This window comes from Lygodium microphyllum, chromosome 13 (assembly GCF_053477565.2).
Source record: "Lygodium microphyllum isolate KBCC chromosome 13, Lygodium_microphyllum_v1.1.10, whole genome shotgun sequence".
Lineage (NCBI taxonomy): Eukaryota > Viridiplantae > Streptophyta > Polypodiopsida > Schizaeales > Lygodiaceae > Lygodium > Lygodium microphyllum.
The window spans coordinates 64,062,163-64,083,617 of NC_141147.1; the positions used below are offsets into that span (position 1 = coordinate 64,062,163).

The 21,455-nt window shown below is 46.5% G+C and overlaps 1 protein-coding gene across 7 annotated transcripts in view; it reads right to left on the minus strand.

Annotated features, from left to right (window-relative positions):
* LOC148026705 (uncharacterized) overlaps positions 1–21,455 on the minus strand; it is a 224,645-nt gene that overhangs the window by 19,929 nt on the left and 183,261 nt on the right. For all 7 annotated transcript variants that reach the window (XM_087691190.1, XM_087691187.1, XM_087691188.1 and 4 more), the window contains 3 exons: positions 8,565–8,714; positions 8,249–8,474; positions 7,980–8,137 (listed from right to left, as the gene is read on the minus strand). In XM_087691190.1, the coding sequence (XP_087547316.1) occupies positions 7,980–8,137; positions 8,249–8,474; positions 8,565–8,714 (534 nt within the window). The remainder of the gene's footprint in view (positions 1–7,979; positions 8,138–8,248; positions 8,475–8,564; positions 8,715–21,455) is intronic.

Sequence of the window (21,455 nt, forward strand, 5' to 3'; positions counted from 1 at the left end):
TGATTCAGCCACCCCCATTTTGAATCATACTTCAGTTATACTTTCATACTTGTACATATTTGGAAGTATGAAACGTGTGCTATCAACTATGTGAGTCCTACTTCCTATGGCTAGGGTTGCCACGTCTGATGGCGTCTGATTAGTACAGTTCGATGCTAGTACGGTACTAATCGGACAAATAAATCTTGGACCTACGTTCGATGTTACGTTCGATGAAAGAAAAAATACATATAATTTTAAAGGGAGAACTTGAAAGGATGAATGAGATGGTGGGGGAGGGGAGATTTTTATAGAAAGGGAGAGTGCTTTGGGGTCTAGGGTTGGGGTCGGGGGGGGGGGGGGGGGGCACACAGAGAGAGAGAGAGAGAGAGCCATGGCGGGAACGGGACGAAACCCCTGCTGTCGGCCCGTTCTCTCAGCGCTTGCTTGGTCCGTCGCCGCCATCGTCTGACACGCGCGCTACAGTCTCCCCCGTCGCCTGACACGCCCGTACTGGTCGCTCCCGTCGTCTGCCTGAGCCGCGTCAGTCGCCGTCGCCTCTGCTCGTCTGCGTCCGCAGGTACGCGTCCTCGCCTGGCTGCCTCTGCGCGTGCCCGTGAGCGAGAGAGAGCGCAATAGAGAGGAGTCGCCTGCGCCCTGGAGCCATAGCCTGTAGCCCCGTGGCTTGTTCCGCTCGCCGTCATCTGCAGTCCCGTCGCCTTCTCCTGCAGACCCGTCGCCTGCATCTCAGAGGCCCGCTAGCTGCGTGCTTTGCCCTGCTGTCGCCCGTCAGATCTGCGGGCTTCGCTCGTGCTCGTCGCCTGTCCGCCCTGTCTGTCAGGGCTCCTGCCGTCGCCGTTGGACCTGGGCCCTGTGGACCTTGCTTGCCCCCGCGCCTGCCCCATCGTCTGCCCCGCCGCCTGCCCACGGTGCGTCAGTCCTCCGTCGCCCTCAGATCGTGATCCACGATGGCTGGTTTGGATCTGGACTTCATCGACCAAACGGTGGCAGCACTGGGCCCGGATTCCGATACTGAGGAACCTGAGGATATGGTTCCGTGCACCGAAGAGATGCCCCCTGGTCCTGACATCCAGCCTGCGGGTAAACGTACCAAACATACTTCGGAAGAGATAGGTGTTCAGCAGGATCGTTCCTATGCTCAGGTTGCTTCAGATTCAGTGGACTCTCAGGATGTTGACTGGGAGCATTTGCTGGAATTTGCCAACACTCTGCTTGGCGATTATGTTCAACATAATCAGGAAGTTATTTCCGACTCTGCACCTGATGATGTTCTGGAAGCCACCGTCGATCCAAAAACTGTCCTGCGCTCCTTTTCCGTGTTTTATGATCGCGCTGTGATACTCTTCTTCACTGGCCGAATCCCGTTGCTTTCCCGTATCCGCCAGTGGCTGCACAGTCTGCTACAAAGGGAATGTGTTGAAGAGATTTTTGTTGGGCCTCGGGGTTTTTTTGAGGTCCTGCTGAAATCTGAGACGCACCGTGCTGCTCTCCTGTCTAAACTGCCTTTGTTTTTTGATCGCCAGTTGGTTCATGTGGTTCCCTGGCGCCCAATGGCAGATTTTCAGAGCCTGCTGCAACGTGAATGCCCTGTGTGGGTAGAAGTGGAAAATTGTCCGGCCATTTATTGGCCACTACTGAAGGATGCGATGGCAGCTGTCGGAACTGTTTTGGTCCCTCCCAGTCTCTGTTTTGGTCCCTCCCAGTCTCAGGGCTGTGAATCGCAACCGATTGTGTATGTTATGGGATACTGCAAGGAAAAGGCCTGCTTGGTTACGCCTCAATTGCTCTGGCATGCATTCGTTACACTTTTGTTTAAAATGGGGCAATTTTGCGGGACATTGCTTTTCCTGTGGACAGTTGGGGCATTTTATGGCCGAATGCCCGGAGCAGCAACACACTTCAGATGTTGGCCATGTTGCACCGCCCATGGATGATATGGTGTGTGACGCTCCGTCGCTGGATACTCTCCATCCGCCTCAAGTTCTGGCCAAAGGTAAACAACAGGTTTCGGATCTGGATTCCCGTGCCACTGATTGGATTGAAGTACGTGCAAAAAAAGGCAACAGGGTTGTTGCGGGCATGGAAAATACTGTGCCTACTACTTCACAAGATTCCATACGTACATATATGCGCAGGAAGGAAATGTTGTCTTCTGAGCGCTCTACTCTTGCTATGGCTGCCTCGGTCCCCCGTCCTCAGCCCGCCAGGAAAATGTATTCGGATCGTCCAAAGGGTCCACCTGCTAAGCTGGCTTTTGATACCAGAGGCAACGTCATTACCCCATGGGACCGTCGTTATCCTCGTTCCAACCCCAAGCCAGCAGATATGCCCTCTACTTCCAAATCTGGTCCTCAGAACTCTTTTGCGGTATTGGCAGATTTCTTGGACGAGGGAGTCCTGGATATTCTCGCCGACAAAGTCAAATCGCGGCAAGCTGTGCCTCATATTTGATTTTGTTTTGAATACACATGAAAATAGCCACTTGGAATGTGCGAGGCATTTGCTCTCGACACAAGCAACATACCATGTGGACTGTATTGTATGAGAATCAGTGGGATGTCTTGTGCGCTGTTGAGCACAAGAGTCACGGTGAAGCAAGCAAAGTTGTGGATTGCCATGGCTTTCGTTTGTTCTATGCAGGGACACAGGCCATGCATTATTCGGGTGTGCTCATGATTGTACATGCCAAATATCAGCCGGTTCTTGTTAAAAATGATGTTCATAGCCGCTTTTTGGTGGTAGAAATTTTATTCGAAGGGGAAATCTTATGGTTACTTGGCCTCTATGCTCCGAATGATTCGTCATCTCGTCGGGAGCTTTGGCAGACTTTGCAGACCTCCTTGTCACTTGGCAGACGGGGCTTCTTCATGGGGGATTTCAATATGTGTGTTGATTCTTCCCAGTTCACATCGGAGCATTCGGTAATGGATGCGCCGGAAAGTCGTATGTGGCATGAGTTGGCTCTTGCTGTTCTTAAGCAAGATCTCTGGTCCTGGCTACATCCGTCTTCTACAGGGTTTACTTTCCATTCTGCCCAGTATGCAACAACATGGTCGCGGTTGGACCGTATATATATCATGCAGAACGATGATTTTCTTCCCGAGATGCTCGAAATAAAAGTATTGCAGCAATATGCCTTGTCGGACCATTTCCCTCTGCAGCTTGAGCTGCTTGCCCAACCCATTGCACCTTTCAAGCAATTTCTGGGGAAACTCCCTTTGCGTTTCAATTCGTCTTACTTGAAGCATGCCATCTTTCAGGGCTATATGCAGCAATTGATTGACAGATTCCTCTTGGACTTCTCCTCCTAGGGCCCTGCGTCATTTGAACGATTGCTCTCTAATGTGCAGCGGGTTGCTCGGCAGTATGGGATCTATCATGCATCTCTTTGTTGGCGGCGTCGACAGGCCGCCAAGAACCTGCTGGCTTTGGTCCGTTCGCTGCTGGTGGACACTCCGGATGATGCATTTCTGCTTGCACTGGCCATGCGGGTGGCGGATCTTATTAAGGAATTCCAGTTGAGATCATATCAGCAGGCCAAACTGCAACATCTGACGGAGACTTTGCAAGATAGTGCGTGTCAGACCCATAAGTTCTTTCGAGCTCTCCACGCCTCTCCTGCTCGCGAGAATATGATCAGACTCGAGGATGCAGAAGGCCACCTTATCCTGGATCCGCAGACTATTGTGCATATGTGCAGGAATTATTTCCGTGACCTTCTCGGTTCTACTACTCCACCTTCACCCCAAATTACTCAAGCCCGTGCGGTTTTTTATGACCTGGTCCGCAATCAGCTTCCGCAGGACATGCAAGCTACTATGGAGTCAGATATTTGTGAGGCCGAGGTTATGGATGTCTTGTTACACTTGCCCAAGGATAAAAGTCCGGGCTGGGATGGTCTCACTAATGAGTTCTTTGAGGCTTTTGCTACCCAACTGGCGAAACCATTGCAGGCTTTGTTTCAGCAGGTGTGGGAAACGGGGATCATGCCTTCCTCATGGAAAGGGGGACTTATTAAGCTGCTTCCAAAAGTTCCATCGCCATCTAAGTTGTCTCAGTGGCGCCCAATTTCTTTGATGGGTTCAATGTACAAAATCTTTTCCAAAGTAATGGCGAATCGGCTCCATAAGCATCTCCTTGCCATTGTGCGCCCTCTCCAGTATGGTTTCATTAAGGGCCGCAATATTCTGCACAATGTATTGAATGCTCAACTGGCAATTGATTATGCAAAGCATTCTCATCAGGAGGTAGTACTGATTCAACTGGACCTGGAAAAGGCTTTTGACTATCTGGACTGGTCTTTTGTTGCTGAACTAATGTCTGCTATGGGCTTTGGTGCTCGGATGTCTCGTCTAATCTACACCACTAGCACTGCGGCGTCTTCGAGAGTCATGCTGAACGGAGGTGTTACTCAGCCATTTGTCCTTGCCCGCTCTGTCAGACAGGGGTGCCCTTTGAGTCCTCTATTCTTTGCCCTTGCGACACATCCAGTTCTTTCCATGTTATCTCATATGGCAGCCTCTTCTCAGTTGGCCGGACTGTCGCTTCCTACAGGACAGCACTTCATTAGCCAATCCCTGGCCGGATGATAGCTTTATGATCTTGCGTGCGGACAAGGACAACCTTCGAAAAGCATTGGATGTTTGGGGTCTCTTTGGTCAGGCGTCCGGCCTTCGTATCAATGCGCTCAAATCAGCCATTCTTAGCTGCATGGAGTCGGATTTGTAGTCCCTAGACTGGCAAGGTCTGGTTGTTCCTCGTGGCTCCATTGTCAGGCATCTTGGGTACCCTTTGGGTGTTGAGGTTCCCCCAAAGCAGCTTCTGCAGTGGATTTCTCAGAAAATGGTGGCCAAGTTTATGTATTGGAAGTCTCAGGCCTGGCCCTTCCATGTTCGCCTCAAAGTAGCCCAGACAATTATGTTGCCAATGCTCACATATTTCTTGCCATTGTTGCCTTGGACTGCTACGACTCTGAATGCTCTTACTCAGTCTATTCGTTTCATGCTATGGAAGAAGGATTCATTGCACACAGGTATTTCCTGGATCTCTTGGTCACATGCGTGCACCCCCAAACGCATGGGTGGCGGAGCTATTTTAGATGCCCAAACTCACATGCAGGCACTCCGTTGGTCTCTTTTCCGTGCCATGTGCTCGGATCATCATCCCTGGGTGGATATAGCCCGTTATTTCCTTGAGGCCCATGGGCTTTTGCATGGTAATACCCAAATCCGGAGTTCTTGGTGGCATGTTCTTAATGCTGATTCGCGGTTCTCTAGTTCGTCTTCATCGCTGCTTACTCATTTGGTATGTTTCTGGAAAGTGGTCCTCCAGAAGGCTCAGTGGCATCCAGCGGAGGATCGCTTAGCTACTAACTCTTTTCAATTGGAATTGCTGGCAGTCTCGCGTTTACTTTCATGGGAAGGTAAACATGAGCTTAGACCCCAATTTAACCGGATGGCACGTTTGGGCTTGTCTTCAGTTGTGGATGCCACCCTTGCCAGTCGCAATGTGCTTATATCATTTCATACAGCTAGGAGGCTTTTCAGGATCCCTCGTGGATATAGGCCTTTATGGGAACAGCTTTTGAGGGAGCTCCAGTGCAGACAACCCTTTCCTGCCCTTGCTTCGGATCATCCCTGGCAGGATTGGGACCTACAAGGCCGGCTCCATTTAAGCACAGCTTCTGCTAACCAAGTGTACCATCTTCTGATTAAAGATCATCAATGGCTAACTACTACAGCGAATGCTTTATGGGGACAGCGTAAATCCCGGTCATGGTGGAGGGCAACTGTGATGGAGGGCTGGTTGAACAAGACACCCTTCAAATATAAAGTCTTTCTTTGGAGAGTGATGATTGGTGGTCTTCCGCTTGCTTCAGCTCTTTCCAAGCGACGAATCTCCAATGGAAACTGTTTCTTTTGCACCACAACTGTGGAATCCGCCCGCCACCGATTTATTTCTTGCCCTATCGCTAAGAAAGTCTGGTTATTTTTATCGGCTGTTTGGCAAGGAGTGGTTGGTCTCCCCCTGCGTCCCTTTGATTGGGTTTTTGGGCAGCCCAAATACCACACTCCGGCACAGCCCCATATGAAGCTCATGTATCACTTTCTTCGATATTGGGGCTGTTGGCATAACTGGATCATTCGGAATGCTTTTCTTTTTGGCTCCGCCTGTAATGTTCAGCGACATATTGTGAGGCTTAAGGGCCTCTTGTATTGGCAGCTAGATCTTCTCCAGCATTCTGATTTGCTCTCTAGGGAGGACTTACGTCCCTGGCATATGGCAATTTCCTCCGCGCCGTTGCCTTGACCTTGTAACTTGTAGTACTTAGAACCTCTTCTCATGATGGCTTAGATTGTCATCATGTATCTTGTAATCAAGTAACCTTGTATTTTTTTCGTAATTAATATAATTACCTTTTACGAAAAAAAAAGAAGAAGATCAAATTCTGAAATTTGAATGGTGGCCCATCATCCATGGGAGACGATGTTGCATTGTGCCATAATCCATTGTGTGTGTATGAGAGCGAGAGAGATGGATGAAATTTGAATCATGAGAGAGGGAGAGGGAAGGAGAGTTTTTAAATTTGTTAGTTTAAAACTTTAAACTTTAATATTTTCTCTTGAGTCTTTCTGTGAGAGAAAGAAAAGATAGAGAGAAAGAAAAGAAAGATAAGAAAGAAAGAAAAGAATAGAGAGAGAAAAGAAGAATAGAGAAGATTCAAGAAAGAAAAGAAAGAAAAGAAGAAAAGAAAGGTAAGAAAGAAAATACAAAAACGGGTTATGGGGCCTGAAAATGGTAAAAAAAGTGACCATGTTTGTTGGCCGCAAGGCCCAGGCGTATGGGACCCACTGCCCACATAACGGTCGATCGTCGGGAGTCCGAGGTCGGACAGGGCGCAATCAGGCGACTAGGCGGGGAATGGACCAGACAGGTCTGGACGGGACTGGACGGGCCGGATGAGTTGACCCGTCCGTCGGACGTGGACAACCTTGCCTATGGCTTGTGGCAAATGGGGGCTTAGCAATCGACAGTTGATTGTCCATGATGCAACAGGATGGATCTACAACACCCGCAGACTCCAAAGCCCAACCTATGGTCATGTGAGGCAATGTAGCTAGTGTAGAGAGGTGCTTGCCATTTACTTTGTCAAGGAGTGCCTCTCCTGGGGTGTATTTCATTAGGGACCTTCTGATGGCAGTGAGCCAGGCAGAGTTGCCACTAAGTGTATGAGGAAGAGGTGCAAAACACAGTCTTCACCGTTCCGGCTGGCTCATGTGTCGTGGTAGGCATGGAGGCTTTGCCAAGCGGTCACATATTGGAGTCTATGGCATCACGATCACAAGTATGGGAGCTCACTCCAAGCCTCAAAAGGTGGCATATCTGGAAGGCAAGCTGCCAGATGATTTTCAGTGGTGAAAGCCTCTTGGTATATGCTACCCTAGCAGAGCTCTGGTCATCCACCATCCACTCACTACAAGGCCACTTGGAGTGGGGAGACTCTATGCTGATGGGAGCTTTGGCAACTGTTTCTTTCCACTTGGTGTGGAGATGGCCTGTTCTTCACCTTACAGGATGGCCACTCTCAATGGTGCTATACTCCACCATGGCTTCTATCCCGCATCCTCCCCAGTCTATCTTGAGACGCTTGTATATAGGAGTGGGTTTTGATTTATAGACAGATCCACCTAGATTGTTGAGCATTTGTACTTCATTGTGATTTTCTTCTGAACATTACACTTAGCCACACCTTTTTTCACCAAAAAAGTCCGTATCTTGCATGTGTGAGAACCTCACATTAAACACCATGTAGATTATGATATTGATTTACAGCCATCAAATGCTGACACACTTGGCATCAAGAACTTAATTTCTCCTATATCCTAAGAAAAACAAAGACATACACTCACAGACCCACCCACCTAGCCCTCCCTAAATTGGTTTGAAGTAATGTAGAAACACTCAGCAAAGGAGTGTACCTTGGAATTCGTTGCATAGTTCGTACACTCCAACATTCATGTTTTTTGAAGACCTCCAAGGGGATTTGAAGCCCTTTTTGAAGTTCTCTATTGTAGCATTTCCAACCACAGGGACAGCGACTGTTGCATTCAATTACAATATTTATTGCAGGCCCAACCTGTAATTGACATATAATTCTTATTAATAAAAGATTGTCACACCAGTTCCAGCATAAACAGAACACAAAGAAAAGACTGAGAATGTTTTCAACTTTTTGTCAATTAACAACCTGAAGACGTGAATAAATATCGTAAGGGAGGCGACCAAACATAGGTTGGCCTTGCCAATCAATACGTGTGTCAGCATTATATTGACTGTCCTCTAAATTCACATGTATCGAGACATCTTCGTATGGGTCATCTATATCAACAGTACTGCAACCTTTACAGCATCTTGCAAGTTTTCCCCCATCAGAGATAAGTGACTCCAAAAGGTGTTTTGCTTTCCCAAGATACCTGCACAAGTATATAAGAACTTCCAGAAAATGGGAATTGTTAAGGATACAATAACATCAGTTCAAACGCTACAGTGTAAGCATTACCAACCTGCTCTCAGTGATATACTTTAAATCAGGCACGGATTCGGAATCCACATCATTTGTGCAGGGAATCAGTACAGATTCTCGACCACCAGATATATCTTGAGATATGAGATTCTTCCCAATATAATACAGATCACACATTATATCTTCATGCCTGTTCATTTCCAAAGAAACAAAAAGATATGAAGAGCATTGGCATCAAAAGTATCAATATGCTAGTGAAATAGCATATTTAGATTGTAAGCACAGGGTTAGAGTTTGGATTTTGCATATATTTTGCTTTCATGAATAGCTGTAGTACAAACAGGGAGATTACGCCACACTATTTTCTCAGCATGCATTGACAAACTCAATAGAAAAGTCATGTCATAAAAGCACCATCTTTGCAATAAGACTTTGATATTTTAAGATTCTACATTAGTAAAGCTTAGTTAGAAAGAAAGAAAGAAAGAGTATATTATCGTATCTAAAAGGCCAATGTGGCCTATGAGACCAAAGCAATACATATAATGATGGTGTATTTCTCATCTAGAATGAGAAAATATGAAAAACATACCTAGAAGGCTGAAAAGTGAAATGGTGTGCTCTTTAAAAAAAAAAAGGAAACATGTCGATGATCTAAAAGTAAAGTAGAAAAAGCAAACTCTCCATCAATGAGATGTTGGTCCTCTACGGAGATGTATCTTTGCTTGGCTGAGGCGATTCGGCATATGTCTTTTGTGGCACTCAATGATAGCTCTAATTTGTCTATGATGTGGATGTCTAGGCCATGTGGGCGCCTAGACCGGCTGAGTGCCACTGCTACATCCAAAGGGACACCTATAGAAGATGAGGTCCAATGATGACTACTCATGTGGGCTATGTGGTAGTAGTAGTGGTATGTGCCATACTTTGTCGTGTAGCAGTGAAAAAGTCTATGACCGCTCTTTGTTTATGTGAGCTGAGTTATGGGGGCCTCCTACTCCGTAGAATAGCTGCTCTACGCCTCTGTAACCCAAGCATTTTTGATCCTCAAATTGCATGATTTGTTGCAAGGGTCCAAAACCCTCTCGAAAGAGAGTGGTATTTGCCTCATATATCATAATATACCATGCATCAGCAGATGCAGTGTTACTCTGTCTCACGCTCTCTAATGCATAGTGGGCATAATTTGTTCCTCTATCTGTATGCCCTCCCATCCACCTGTCTCAATCCTCAGGTGGTGGGATGAGGTGAGGATCTGACTACTGTGTGCAATCCATGAGGCAACCGTGTATCCATGTAACTAGGTTGGGTGATGAAACCATCCTTAGATACCTAAAGAAAGTGGGCCTAGTAGTGTGCCATCCTTGTGCCATGGGGGCAGGGGGGTAGGATCTTGGTCTTCTCCGTATCCAACCTCAGCATTTCTGCTCTAATCACATGGTTCAGCTCTAATCAACATAGGTCAAGTGTAGGGCAGTCCAGGCTATGGTCAAAGGGAGATAATCTATCAATTTGCAGCCCATGTACACTCATCCATGTACTCATCTGAGCATACCAACAATGTCTATCACCAGTTGCTGCTGCTAGCTGTCTACAAGAAGCTAGGGCTAGCCGTGGGTATCTATCTTGGGGGAGCTCCCATAGTCTATATATGAAATTCACTGCCTAGACCAAGGCCTACACCATCATGGGTGATGCTCCCAACTCAGCTTTGATAATCTCATGTGGGGTTGAGCTCTTTGCTCATATCATACATGAGATCATCATGACTAGTCACCTTTCCATATGCTCCCACTCTTCTCAGGTCCATCCTGATCTTCCAAAGGCTGTCTCCTTGTGTGGAAGAGACTCGGACCCCAAATAGCTACCCTATATAGAAGTGTGGGTGTAGCCAAGGTGTCAAAAATCCATAGTTTGGTGCATGGTTCATGAAACTATATGTGAGCACATGACCTCTCCAATGCACCTAAGGCTGCATATGCTTTTGCCAAATGAGCCTTTGATGTCTCTCTCCAAGAGAACTGTGGTCCCTTCAATGTGACCCCCAACTAAACATACTACTTGACCACCTCCACTGGCTCTCCATCAAAAGTAAACTCGTGCTCTGCTCTCATCACCCAAGTAGCTGAAGTGTTAAATACCATAATTTTAGTTTTCCCAAGGTTTACCTTAACGTCTCTATCCTTGCAAAAAGCTAATAATGCATCCAAGTGTCTATTTAGTCCATCACGTGGGTCAGATATAAGTACAATGTCGTTTGCATAAAGCATTAATGGTATCAACACTCCAATTGGCTCTGGCCCCACCAGTTCTCTCCACATATTTTGAGGTTTCATCCATGTACAGCCCAAATAGTGTCGGTGAAAGTGGGCAGCCTTGTTTCACCCCAATGGTGTTATTGATTGTATCTGAGATGCCCTCAGGTGTCCATAGTTTGCTTGTCACTGTCTCATATAAGGCATAGATACTCCGCTATATCTCTATGGACACATCAATGTCTTGCATTCTACTCATGAGTCTAGCATGTGGCACTGTGTCAAAGGCCTTGCAAAAGTCCACAAAACACCAACGGATCTTTTTCTTGAATGCCTTGCCTTCTTCGATGATCCCTCAAGGTCAAGATATGATCTAGAGTTGTATATCTCCTCCTAAAGCCAGCCTAACCTTTTGACCAAGGACAACTATAGTGTGGGTCATGCAAGATGGATAATTTTCTATGCGGAGAGGTCTTTGGGACCTCATTACAGGTGATGATGCATGTCCAGAGCTTCTTAAGGAGCCCATAGAAGAGGAAAAGAAGGCATACAAGGATTGGACTGGAAAGAACAGGAAGGTTTTGCATTGGATCTCTATATGGATATCAGAGACTTTGATTCCTCTCATCAAGAAGGAAAATACTTGTAAAGAGTCATGGGAGATCATTGAGAAAATGCATGGGACATGTAGGGAGGCAATGAAGATACAACTTAAGCAAAGATTGCATAGAGCATGGAGAGGAAACCGCACTATCAGAGACTTTGTTACAAAAATCAAACAGGTTGCAAAAGATCTTGTATCTATAGATGCACTAGTGGATAATGATGACTTGGTTTCAGTCACTCTTAATGGACTTGGCCCATCATATAAATCTTTGGATACCTCTATTTCAATTAGAGGAGGCTCTATGTCAGACTTTGAAGAATTGATTGCCTGGCTACTCACATAAGAAATAAAGTTGGGTTTGAATGCATCTAGCAATAGCAAGAATGCAGGTGGAGATAGTGTCTTTTATCATCAAAGAGGGTGTGGCCAAGAGCTATCACTGTGCATACATAGAATGTATCTCAGAAGTCTGTAAGGCATCGCATGAAGAAGCTGCAAGTATGTAATCATCATCTGAATCAATGGCCTGCATGACATTAACCTCTTCTATCTTCACACTGGACTTTGTAGGTACAATGCTGCGCTCAAAGACTTGTCCTGCACTTTTTATTTTCCCTTTTCCTTGCGCTTATCATCGCGCATTTTATGGCACTGCGGCTTAATATGTCCTGCTTTCCCACAATAATGCCATGCATCTTGGCCCATTCACTCAATGCTTGTTCCACAATAGAGCCATATATTTTGGCCAACATGTGTCCAATCATGAAAGTTCGATAGTTACTAAGTAGCGCCGGGTCTCCACTTTTAAAGAGCGGCACAATAGTATGGTCTAACCAACTAGTTGAAGTTTCCTCACAAACTGTCCTATTAAAGATGAGAGCTAGCACTAGTGCCAAGATATCACAGGCAGATGTCAAGTGTTTTGCCACTAAACCATCATGTTCTTGAGCTTTCCCATTTTTCAGTTTTCATATGGCATTTCTCACTATTTTTTCTGTGAAAAATCTGCAATTTGCTGGTCTTGGGATTGAGGGGAGTGGCATAAGCTCTTGGCCACGAACATCATAAGGTGTGCAAGCATATTTATGCCAATCATCTGGTCTAGTAATTTCTATAGGTGATTGGCTCTCATACATCCTTCTCCATGCTCTCTTGCTGTCCTGTCCCAAGAACATGGAATACATTCCTGTTTCTAGTCTACTCGGATATTCCCACTTCTTTTTGCGTACCAATCAATTGAAGAGTGTCCCAGCATACTTGTGTGTACATATGCAGTTTGCATGATTACAAGATACACGATGGCTCTACCCCATCGTGTGTACACATTGACTCTCTACAAGAACCAGACAACCAAAGAGTTACAAAGTCATGGCAAAGACACAGAGGAAATCGCCATATGCTAGGGACGTAAGTCCTCCCGAGGGAGCATGTCAGAGTGCCGGAGAAGATCTATCTGCCAATACAAGAGACCTTTAAGCCGAGCAATATGCTGCTGAACATTATAGGCGGAATCAAAAAGAAAATCATTCCGAATGGTCCAGTTATGCCAACAGCCCCAATATCGAAGAAAGTGAAACAGGATCTTCATATGTGGCTGTGTCGGTGCGGGATATTTGGGCGGTGCAAAAAACCAATCAAACGGGCGTAGCGAGAGACCAACCACCGCTCGCCAAATGGCTGACAGGAATGACCAGATTTTCTGAGCGAGCGGGCAAGAAATAAAACGATGACGGGCGGATTCCACAGTGGTGGTGCAAAAGAAACAATTGCTGTTGGAGATTCGACGCTTGGAAAGACCTAAAGCAAGCAAAAGACCACCAATCATCACCCTCCAAAGAAAGACCTTATATTTGAAGGGTGTCTTGTTCAACCAGCCCTCCATCATAGTTACCCTCCACCATGACCGGAATTTATGCAATCCCCATAGAGTATTAGCTTTAGTAACCAGCCATTGATGATCTTTAATCAGAAGATGATACACCTGGTTAGCTGAAGCCTTTTCTAAATTCAGCCGGCCTACAAAGTCCCAGTCCTGCCAAGGACGATCCGTAGCAAGGGCAGAAAAGGGCTATCTGCTCTGGAGCACCATCAAAAGTTGTTCCCATAAATACTTGTATCCACGAGGGATCTTGAAAAGCCTCCTAGCTGTATGAAACAATATCAACACATTGCAACTGGCAAGGGTGGCATCCGCTACCGAAGTTAAGCCCAAACGTGCCATGAAGTTGAATTTTGGTCGAAGCTCATGTTTACCTTCCCGCGAAATTAACCGCGAGACTGCCAACAATTCCAATTGAAAAGAATTAGTAGCTAAGCGATCCTCCGTTGGATGCCACTGAGCCTTCCAGAGGACCAGTCTCCAGGAACACACCAAATGGGCAAGCAGAGATGAAGAAGAACTGGAGAACCGTGAATCGGCATTAAGAACATGCCACCAAGAACTCCGAATTTGAGTATTACCATGCAGAAGCCCGTGATCCTCAAGAAAAAAACGGGCTATAACGACCCATGCCAATGCTCTCTTTCTCTCTCTCTCTCTCTCTCTTTTGTGAAGATAATTGAATTAAGTGATAAATATTTACATCAGACCATCAGGTCAACATTGAATCTCTCTCTCTCTCTCTCTCTCTCTCTCTCTCTCTCTCTCTCTCTCGTAAAAGGTAATTGTATTAATTACGAAAAAGGTATAAGTTTACATGACTACAAGATACACGATGGCTCTACCCCATCGTGTGTACACATTGACTCTCTACAAGAACCACACGACCAAAGGGTTACAGACATGGCAAAGATACAGAGGAAATTGCCATATGCCAGGGACGTAAGTCCTCCCGAGAGAGCATATCAGAGTGCCGGAGAAGATCTATCTGCCAATACAAGAGACCTTTAAGCCTAGCAATATGCCGCTGAACATTATAGCCGGAATCAAAAAGAAAAGCATTCCGAATGGTCCAGTTGTGCCAACAGCCCCAATATCGAAGAAAGTGAAACAAGATCTTCATATGTGGCTATGTCGGTGTGGGATATTTGGGCCGCACAAAAACCCAATCAAATGGGCGTAGTGAGAAACCAACCACCGCTCGCCAAACGGCTGACAAGAATGACCAGATTTTCTTAGCGAGGGGGCAAGAAATAAAACGATGACGGGCAGATTTCACACTGGTGGTGCAAAAGAAACAGTTGCCGTCGGAGATTCGACGCTTGGAAAGAGCTGAAGCAAGCGGAAGACCACCAATGATCACCCTCCAAAGAAAGACCTTATATTTGAAGGGTGTCTTGTTCAACCAGCCCTCCATCATAGTTACCCTCCACCATGACCGGGATTTATGCAATCCCCATAGAGTATTAGCTTTAGTAACCAGCCATTGATGATCTTTAATCAGAAGATGATACACCTGGTTAGCTAAAGCCTTTTCCAAATTCAGCCGGCCTGCAAAGTCCCAGTCCTGCCAAGGACGAGCTGAAGCAAGGGCAGGAAAGGGTTGTCTGCTCTGGAGCACCATCAAAAGCTGTTCCCATAAATGCCTATATCCACGAGGGATCCTGAAAAGCCTCCTGGCTGTACGAAACGATATCAACACATTGCGACTTGCAAGGGTAGCATCCGCGACTGAAGTTAAACCCAAACGTGCCATGCGGTTAAATTTTTGGTTGAAGCTCATGTTTACCTTTCCACGAAAGTAACCGCGAGATTGCCAACAATTCCAATTGGAAAGAATTAGTAGCTAAGCGATCCTCCGTTGGATGCCATTGAGCCTTCCGGAGGACCAGTCTCCAGGAACATACCAAATGGGCAAGCAAAGGTGAAGAAGAACTGGAGAATCACGAATCGGCATTACGAACATGCCACCAAGAACCCCAAATTTGGGTATTACCATGCAGAAGGCGGGTGATCCTCAAGCAAATAACAGGCTGTAACAACCCATGGATGATGATTCGAGCACATGGCGCGAAAAAGAGACCAGCGGAGTGCCAGTATATGAGTTTCAGCATCTAAAATAGCCCCTCCACCCATGCGTTTGGGGGTGCACGCATGCGACCAAGAAATCCAAGAAATGCATGCATGCAAGGAATCTTTCTTCCATAACATGAAACGAATAGACTGAGTAAGAGTATGCAGTGTAGTTGCAGTCCAAGGCAGCAATGGCAAGAAATATGTGAGCATTGGCAGCATAATTGACTGGGTTACTTTGAGGCGAACATGGGAGGGCCATGCCTGAGACTTCCAATACATAAACTTAGCCGCCAGTTTCTGTGAAATCCACTGTAGTAGCTGCTTTGGGGGAACATCAACACCCAAAGGGTACCCAAGATGCTTGACAATGGAGCCACGGGGAACAACCCTTCCCTGCCAGTCCAATGACTACAAATCCGACTCCATGCAGCTCAGAATGGCTGATTTCAAAGCGTTGATGCAAAGACCGGAAGCCTAACCAAAGAGAGCCCAGACATCTAATGCTTTGCGAAGGTTATCCTTGTCCGCATGCAGAATCATAAAGCTGTCATCAGCCAAGGATTGACTAATGAAGTGCTGTCTAGAGGGAAGCGACAATCCAACCAACTGAGTCGAAGCTGCCATGTGAGATAACATCGAAAGAACTGGATGAGTCGCAAGGGCAAAGAAGAGAGGACCCAAAGGGCATCCCTGTCTGACAGAGCGGCGGGCAAGGACAAATGGCTTGGTAACGCCTCCATTTAGTATAACTCGCGAAGACGCTGCAGCACTGATAGTGTAGATCAAACGAGACATCCGAGCACCAAAGCCCATAGTAGACATAAGTTCTGCAATAAAAGACCAGTTGAGGTAATCAAAAGCCTTTTCCAGGTCCAATTGAACCAGTACAACCTCCTGATTAGAATGCCTTGCATAATCAATCGCTAGTTACGCATTTAAAACATTGTGCAGAATGTTTCGGCCTTAATGAAACCATATTGGAGAGGATGCACAATGGCAGGAAGATGCTTATCGAGCCGATTTGCCATTACTTTGGAAAAGATTTTATACATAGAACCCATCAAAGAAATTGGGCGCCAATGTTGCAACATAGACAGCGAAGGGACTTTTGGAAGCAGTTTAATAAGACCTTCTTTCCATGATGAAGGCATGATCCCTGTTTCCCACAACTGCTGAAACAAAGCCGTCAATGGTTTCGCGTGTTGGGTGGCAAAAATCTCAAAGAACTCTCATTGGTGAGACCATCCCAGCCAGGACTTTTATCCTTGGGCAAGTGTAACAGAACATCCATAACCTCCGCCTCACAAATATCTGCCTCCAAAGTAGCATGCATGTCCTGCGGAACTTGATTGTGGACCAGATCATAAAAAATTGAACGAGTATGAGTAATTTGGCTTGATGGTGGAGAAGTGGAACCAAGAAGGTCGAGGAAATAATTCCTACACATGTTCACAATAGACTGCGGATCAAGGACCATTTGACCTTTTGCATCCTGAAGTCTTGTCATATTCTCTCGAGCAGGAGAGGCATGGAGAGCTCGAAAGAACTTATGAGTCTGACAAGCACTATCTTGCAAAGTCTCCATCAGATGTTGCAATTTGACATGCTGATAAGATTTCAATTAAAACTCTTTAAGAAGATCAGCTACACGCATTGCCAGTGACATTAGAAATACATCATCTGGAGTGTCCACCAGCAAAGAACGAACCAAAGCCAGTAGGTCCTTCGTTGCTTGTTGACACCGCCGACAAAGAGAGGCATGATGGATCCCATACTATCGAGCAACCCGCTGCACATTAGAGAGCAATCGTTCAAACGAAGCAGTGCCCTGAGATGAGACGTCCAATAAGAATCGATCAATCAATTGCTGCATATAGCCCTGAAAGATTGCATGCTTCAAATAAGACGAGTTGAAACGCAAAGGGAGTCTATCCAGATATTGCTTGAAAGGTACAATGGGTTGTGCAAGCAGCTCAAGCTGTAGAGGGAAATGGTCCGACAAGGCATATTGCTGCAACACTTTCATTTCGAGCATCTCAGGAAAGAAATCATCATTCTGCATGATGTATATGCGGTTTAACCGCGACCATGTTGTTGCATATTGGGCAGAGTGGAAAGTATACCCGCTAGAAGGAGGGTGCAGCCAAGACCAGAGATCTTGCTTAAGAACGGCAAGAGCCAACTCATGCCACATACGACTTTCCGGCGCATCCATTACCGAATGCTCTGATGTGGACTGTGAAGAATCAACACACATATTAAAATCCCCCATCAAAAAACCCCGTCTGCCAAGTGACAAGGAAGTCTGCAAAGTATGCCAAAGCTCCTGATGAGATAAAGGATCATTCGGAGCATAAAGGCCAAGTAACCATAAGATCTCTCCTTCGAATAAAACTTCAATCACCACAAAGCGGCCATGTACATCATTCTTAATAAGAACAGGCTGATATTTTTCATGTACAATCATGAGCACACCAGAATACTGCCTGGTATGTGTCCCTGCATAGAACAAACGAAAGCCATGGTAATCCACAACTTTTCCTGCTTCACCGTGACTCTTGTGTTCAACAATACACAAGACATCCCACTGATTCTCATGCGATACAGTCCACATGGCATGTTGCTTGTGGCAAGAACAAATTCCTCGCACATTCCATGTGGCTATCTTCATGTGTATTCAAAAGAAAATCAGGTACGAGGCACAACTTGCCTCGATTTGACCTTGTCTGCAAGAATGTCCAGGACTCCCTCATTCAAAAAATCAGCTAGCACAGCAAAAGAGTTCTGACGACCAGATTTGGAGGTAGACGGCATATCCACTGTCTTGGGGATGGAACGGGGATAACGACGATCCCATGGGGTAATGACGTTACCTCTAGTATGAAAAGCCAGCTTAGTAGGTGGACCCTTTGGACCATCCGAATACACTCTCCTAGTGGGCTGTTGACAGGGAGCAGAGGAAACCATAGCAGGAGCAGAGTGCTCTCAAGACAACATTTCTTTCCTGCGTATATAAGTACGCATGGAATTTGGTGAGGTAGTAGGCACAGTATCCACCATGCCAGCAACAAGCCTGTTGCCTTTTTTTGCGCATACATCTACCCAGTCATTACCACGGGAATCCAAACCCGAAACTTATTGTTTATCTTTATCCAGAACTTTAGGTGGCTGGGTGGAATCCTGCGACGAAGCATCACACACCATATCTTCCATGGGCATCGCAACATGCTCAACATCTGAAGTGTGTTGCTTCTCTGGGCATTCAACCATAAAATGCCCCAATTTGCCACACGAAAAGCAATTTCCCGCAAAGTTGCCCCATTTCAAACGAAAATGTAACGGATGTATGCCAGAGCAATTTATACGTAACCAAGCAGGCCTTTTCCTAGCAATGTCCCATAACATGCACAAGCGGTTATGATTCATGACCCTTAGGCTTGGGGGAACCAGAACAGTGCCCACAACGGCCATGGCGTCCTTTAACAGTAGCCAGTAGACAGCCTGACAGTTTTCCACTTCAACCCACACAGGGCATTCACGTTGCAACAGGCGCTGAAAATCTACCATTGGGCGCCATGGCACAACATGGACCAAACGGCGATCAAAGAACAATGGCAGTTTAGACAGGAGAGCAACACGGTGCGTCTCAGATTTCAACAGCACCTCAAAGAAACCCCGGGGTCCAACAAAAACCTCTTCAACACATTCCCCTTGTAGCAGACTGTGCTGCCACTGGCGAATACGGGAAAGCAGTGGGATCCTGCCAGTGAAGAAGAGTATCACAACACGTTCATAAAACACTGAAAAGGAGCGCAAGACATTTTTCGGGTCCACAGTGGCTTCCAGAACATTTTCCGTTGCAGCGTCAGAAAAGACTTCCTGATTATGTTGAACATAATCGCCAAGCAAGGTGTTGGCAAACTCCAGCAAATGCTCCTGGTCAACCTCCTGAGAGTCCACAGAATCAGAAGCAACCTGAGCATAGGAACGATCCTAATGATCCATTGCCTCTTCCGACGTATGCTTAGTGCATTTGCCCGCAGGCTGGAAGTCAGGAGCAGGGGGCATCTCCTCTGTGCACGGAACCATATCCTTTGGTTCCTTGGTATCAGAGTCCGGACCAAGAGCTGCCACCGTTTGGTCTATAAAAGCCAGTTCCAAACCAGCCATATTGTATCACTACGTATGCCGGTCAGAGGCCGAGTGAAGAGCTCACGAGGGGTAGAAACACGCAGGCCTCTCTCTCTCTCTCTCTTAGGCGAAACGGACCCTACACTGAACTGACGAAGGGGCTTAGGAGGTGCGCGCACAGGAACAGACGGCCACTGCGCAGAGAGGGCACCTCCATAGGCAGAGAAGGCCGCGTTCCCTTACTGGCTCACGCTATCGCGGTCGCCGTGTGGCAACCTGGGTATGACGGGCCACTTCCTCTTGGTGTTAAAAAGGGGTCGAATCATGGCGGGAAATTGTGTGGGGCCGAAGCACAGCGGTCACGCAGGAGGGAAGGACCAGGGCGACGTAACAGGCGCACGTCCAGTTGATAGGAGGGACGGGCAGCAGGGCAGGCGACAAGGGACGACAATAGGGACGGACACAGGAGGGATGGGCAGCAGGGTAGGCGACAAGGGGCGACAGCAAGAACGGACGCCGAGCCAGTGAAGGGCGCGCGACAGTCAGCGGGCCCCGTGGCACAGGCCCAGGCAAGGGTTCGTGACCCCAACAGCGGCAGGGCCAGACGCGTCAGGAAAGGTTCAGGCGGCGGCGCGTGTCCACGATGTTCTGTCCCTATCGCGCTCTCTCTCTCTCTCTCTCTCTCTCTCTCTCTCTCTCTCGCTGTGTGCACGTTCGAACCTGGGTCAAGGCGCTGCCCTCGACGAGCCGGAGGTGCAGGGAAGATCGTGGCAGTAGGAAACGTCCCATCACGAGCAGAGTCACCATCTCTCTCTCTCTCTCCTCTCTCTCTCTCTCTCACACACACACACATACACACACACACACAAAAGAATGAAGAGCCTCTCTGTCCATCCACCCTCCACTTTGCTTTTTTGTATGTGTTTGCCTTGTTACCCTTGTGTATTCATCTTATTAAGTGACATTGCTATTTTAGCTCTAAACATGTACTCTATCATCTGTAGTCCAAAATAACCAAGGCAATTTTTCATTTCGTACTAATAGCGTGCCGTACCTTATAAAATATTAAGGTACCAATTAGTACCGTATTTTATCGTACCCTACCATATCATAACTTTCATACCCAACAACCCTAGACCTGTGTGTCTAGTTCCCTCAATGCATCTCGCACAATAGGGTTGTATATGTGTGAGGTCGCTTCCATAAAATCATAGCGTGGTAATTTTGTTATGTGTGTTTGTGCCTCATGTATATGCCCATATTGCATCGTGAAAGCTAGAATAGCATGGTCTGCTACTTATCCAATTGGTCTGTCTGAGATTTCAAAGCTCTTTATGTTAGGTAGCAAGTTGGGTGATCCAATCAAGTAATCCACTGTGCTTGACCCTTTCTTGTTATTCCGACATGTGAAACCATTAGTTCGTGGCCACTATGGCAGCCTATTAAGGATGGCCAAACCATATGCACTTCCCAATGCTAGTAGGTGTGTTCCATATTCTGTTCTCTCTCTATCTTGGGCTGATTTGACTAATCCCACGTCATCTAGTGCAATATTTTGAACATCTCATTGCTAGTATCAAAGAAAGAAAATTGGTTGTTTCCTGTGCATGCATTTAAGTCTCTTGCTGGTAAAACATCCCTGATGCTCATAAATCTCATTTTGTCCTCATATAGTGGTGTATGCACACGGATGCCTCTTTAGGACCAAACTTAAGAGTATGCAAGGGGAAAGTAGCATAAGGCAATGTATATGTCTTGAGTTCTATTTGTATGTAACCTGATCCACACGTATCTTGCCTCTACATCTCTATGTACCACTTGGACTATATCTCACAACTCTTCTCTGAATAGGATTTCCACACCTCATGATCCCCTCATCTCTTCAGGCCTTCTAGGCTAAGGGTGATATGTACTTTCCCATCTATATCCATATACATCAAGTAGATGGCTGTCTTTACACATCGGTGTGTCTCAATATACATA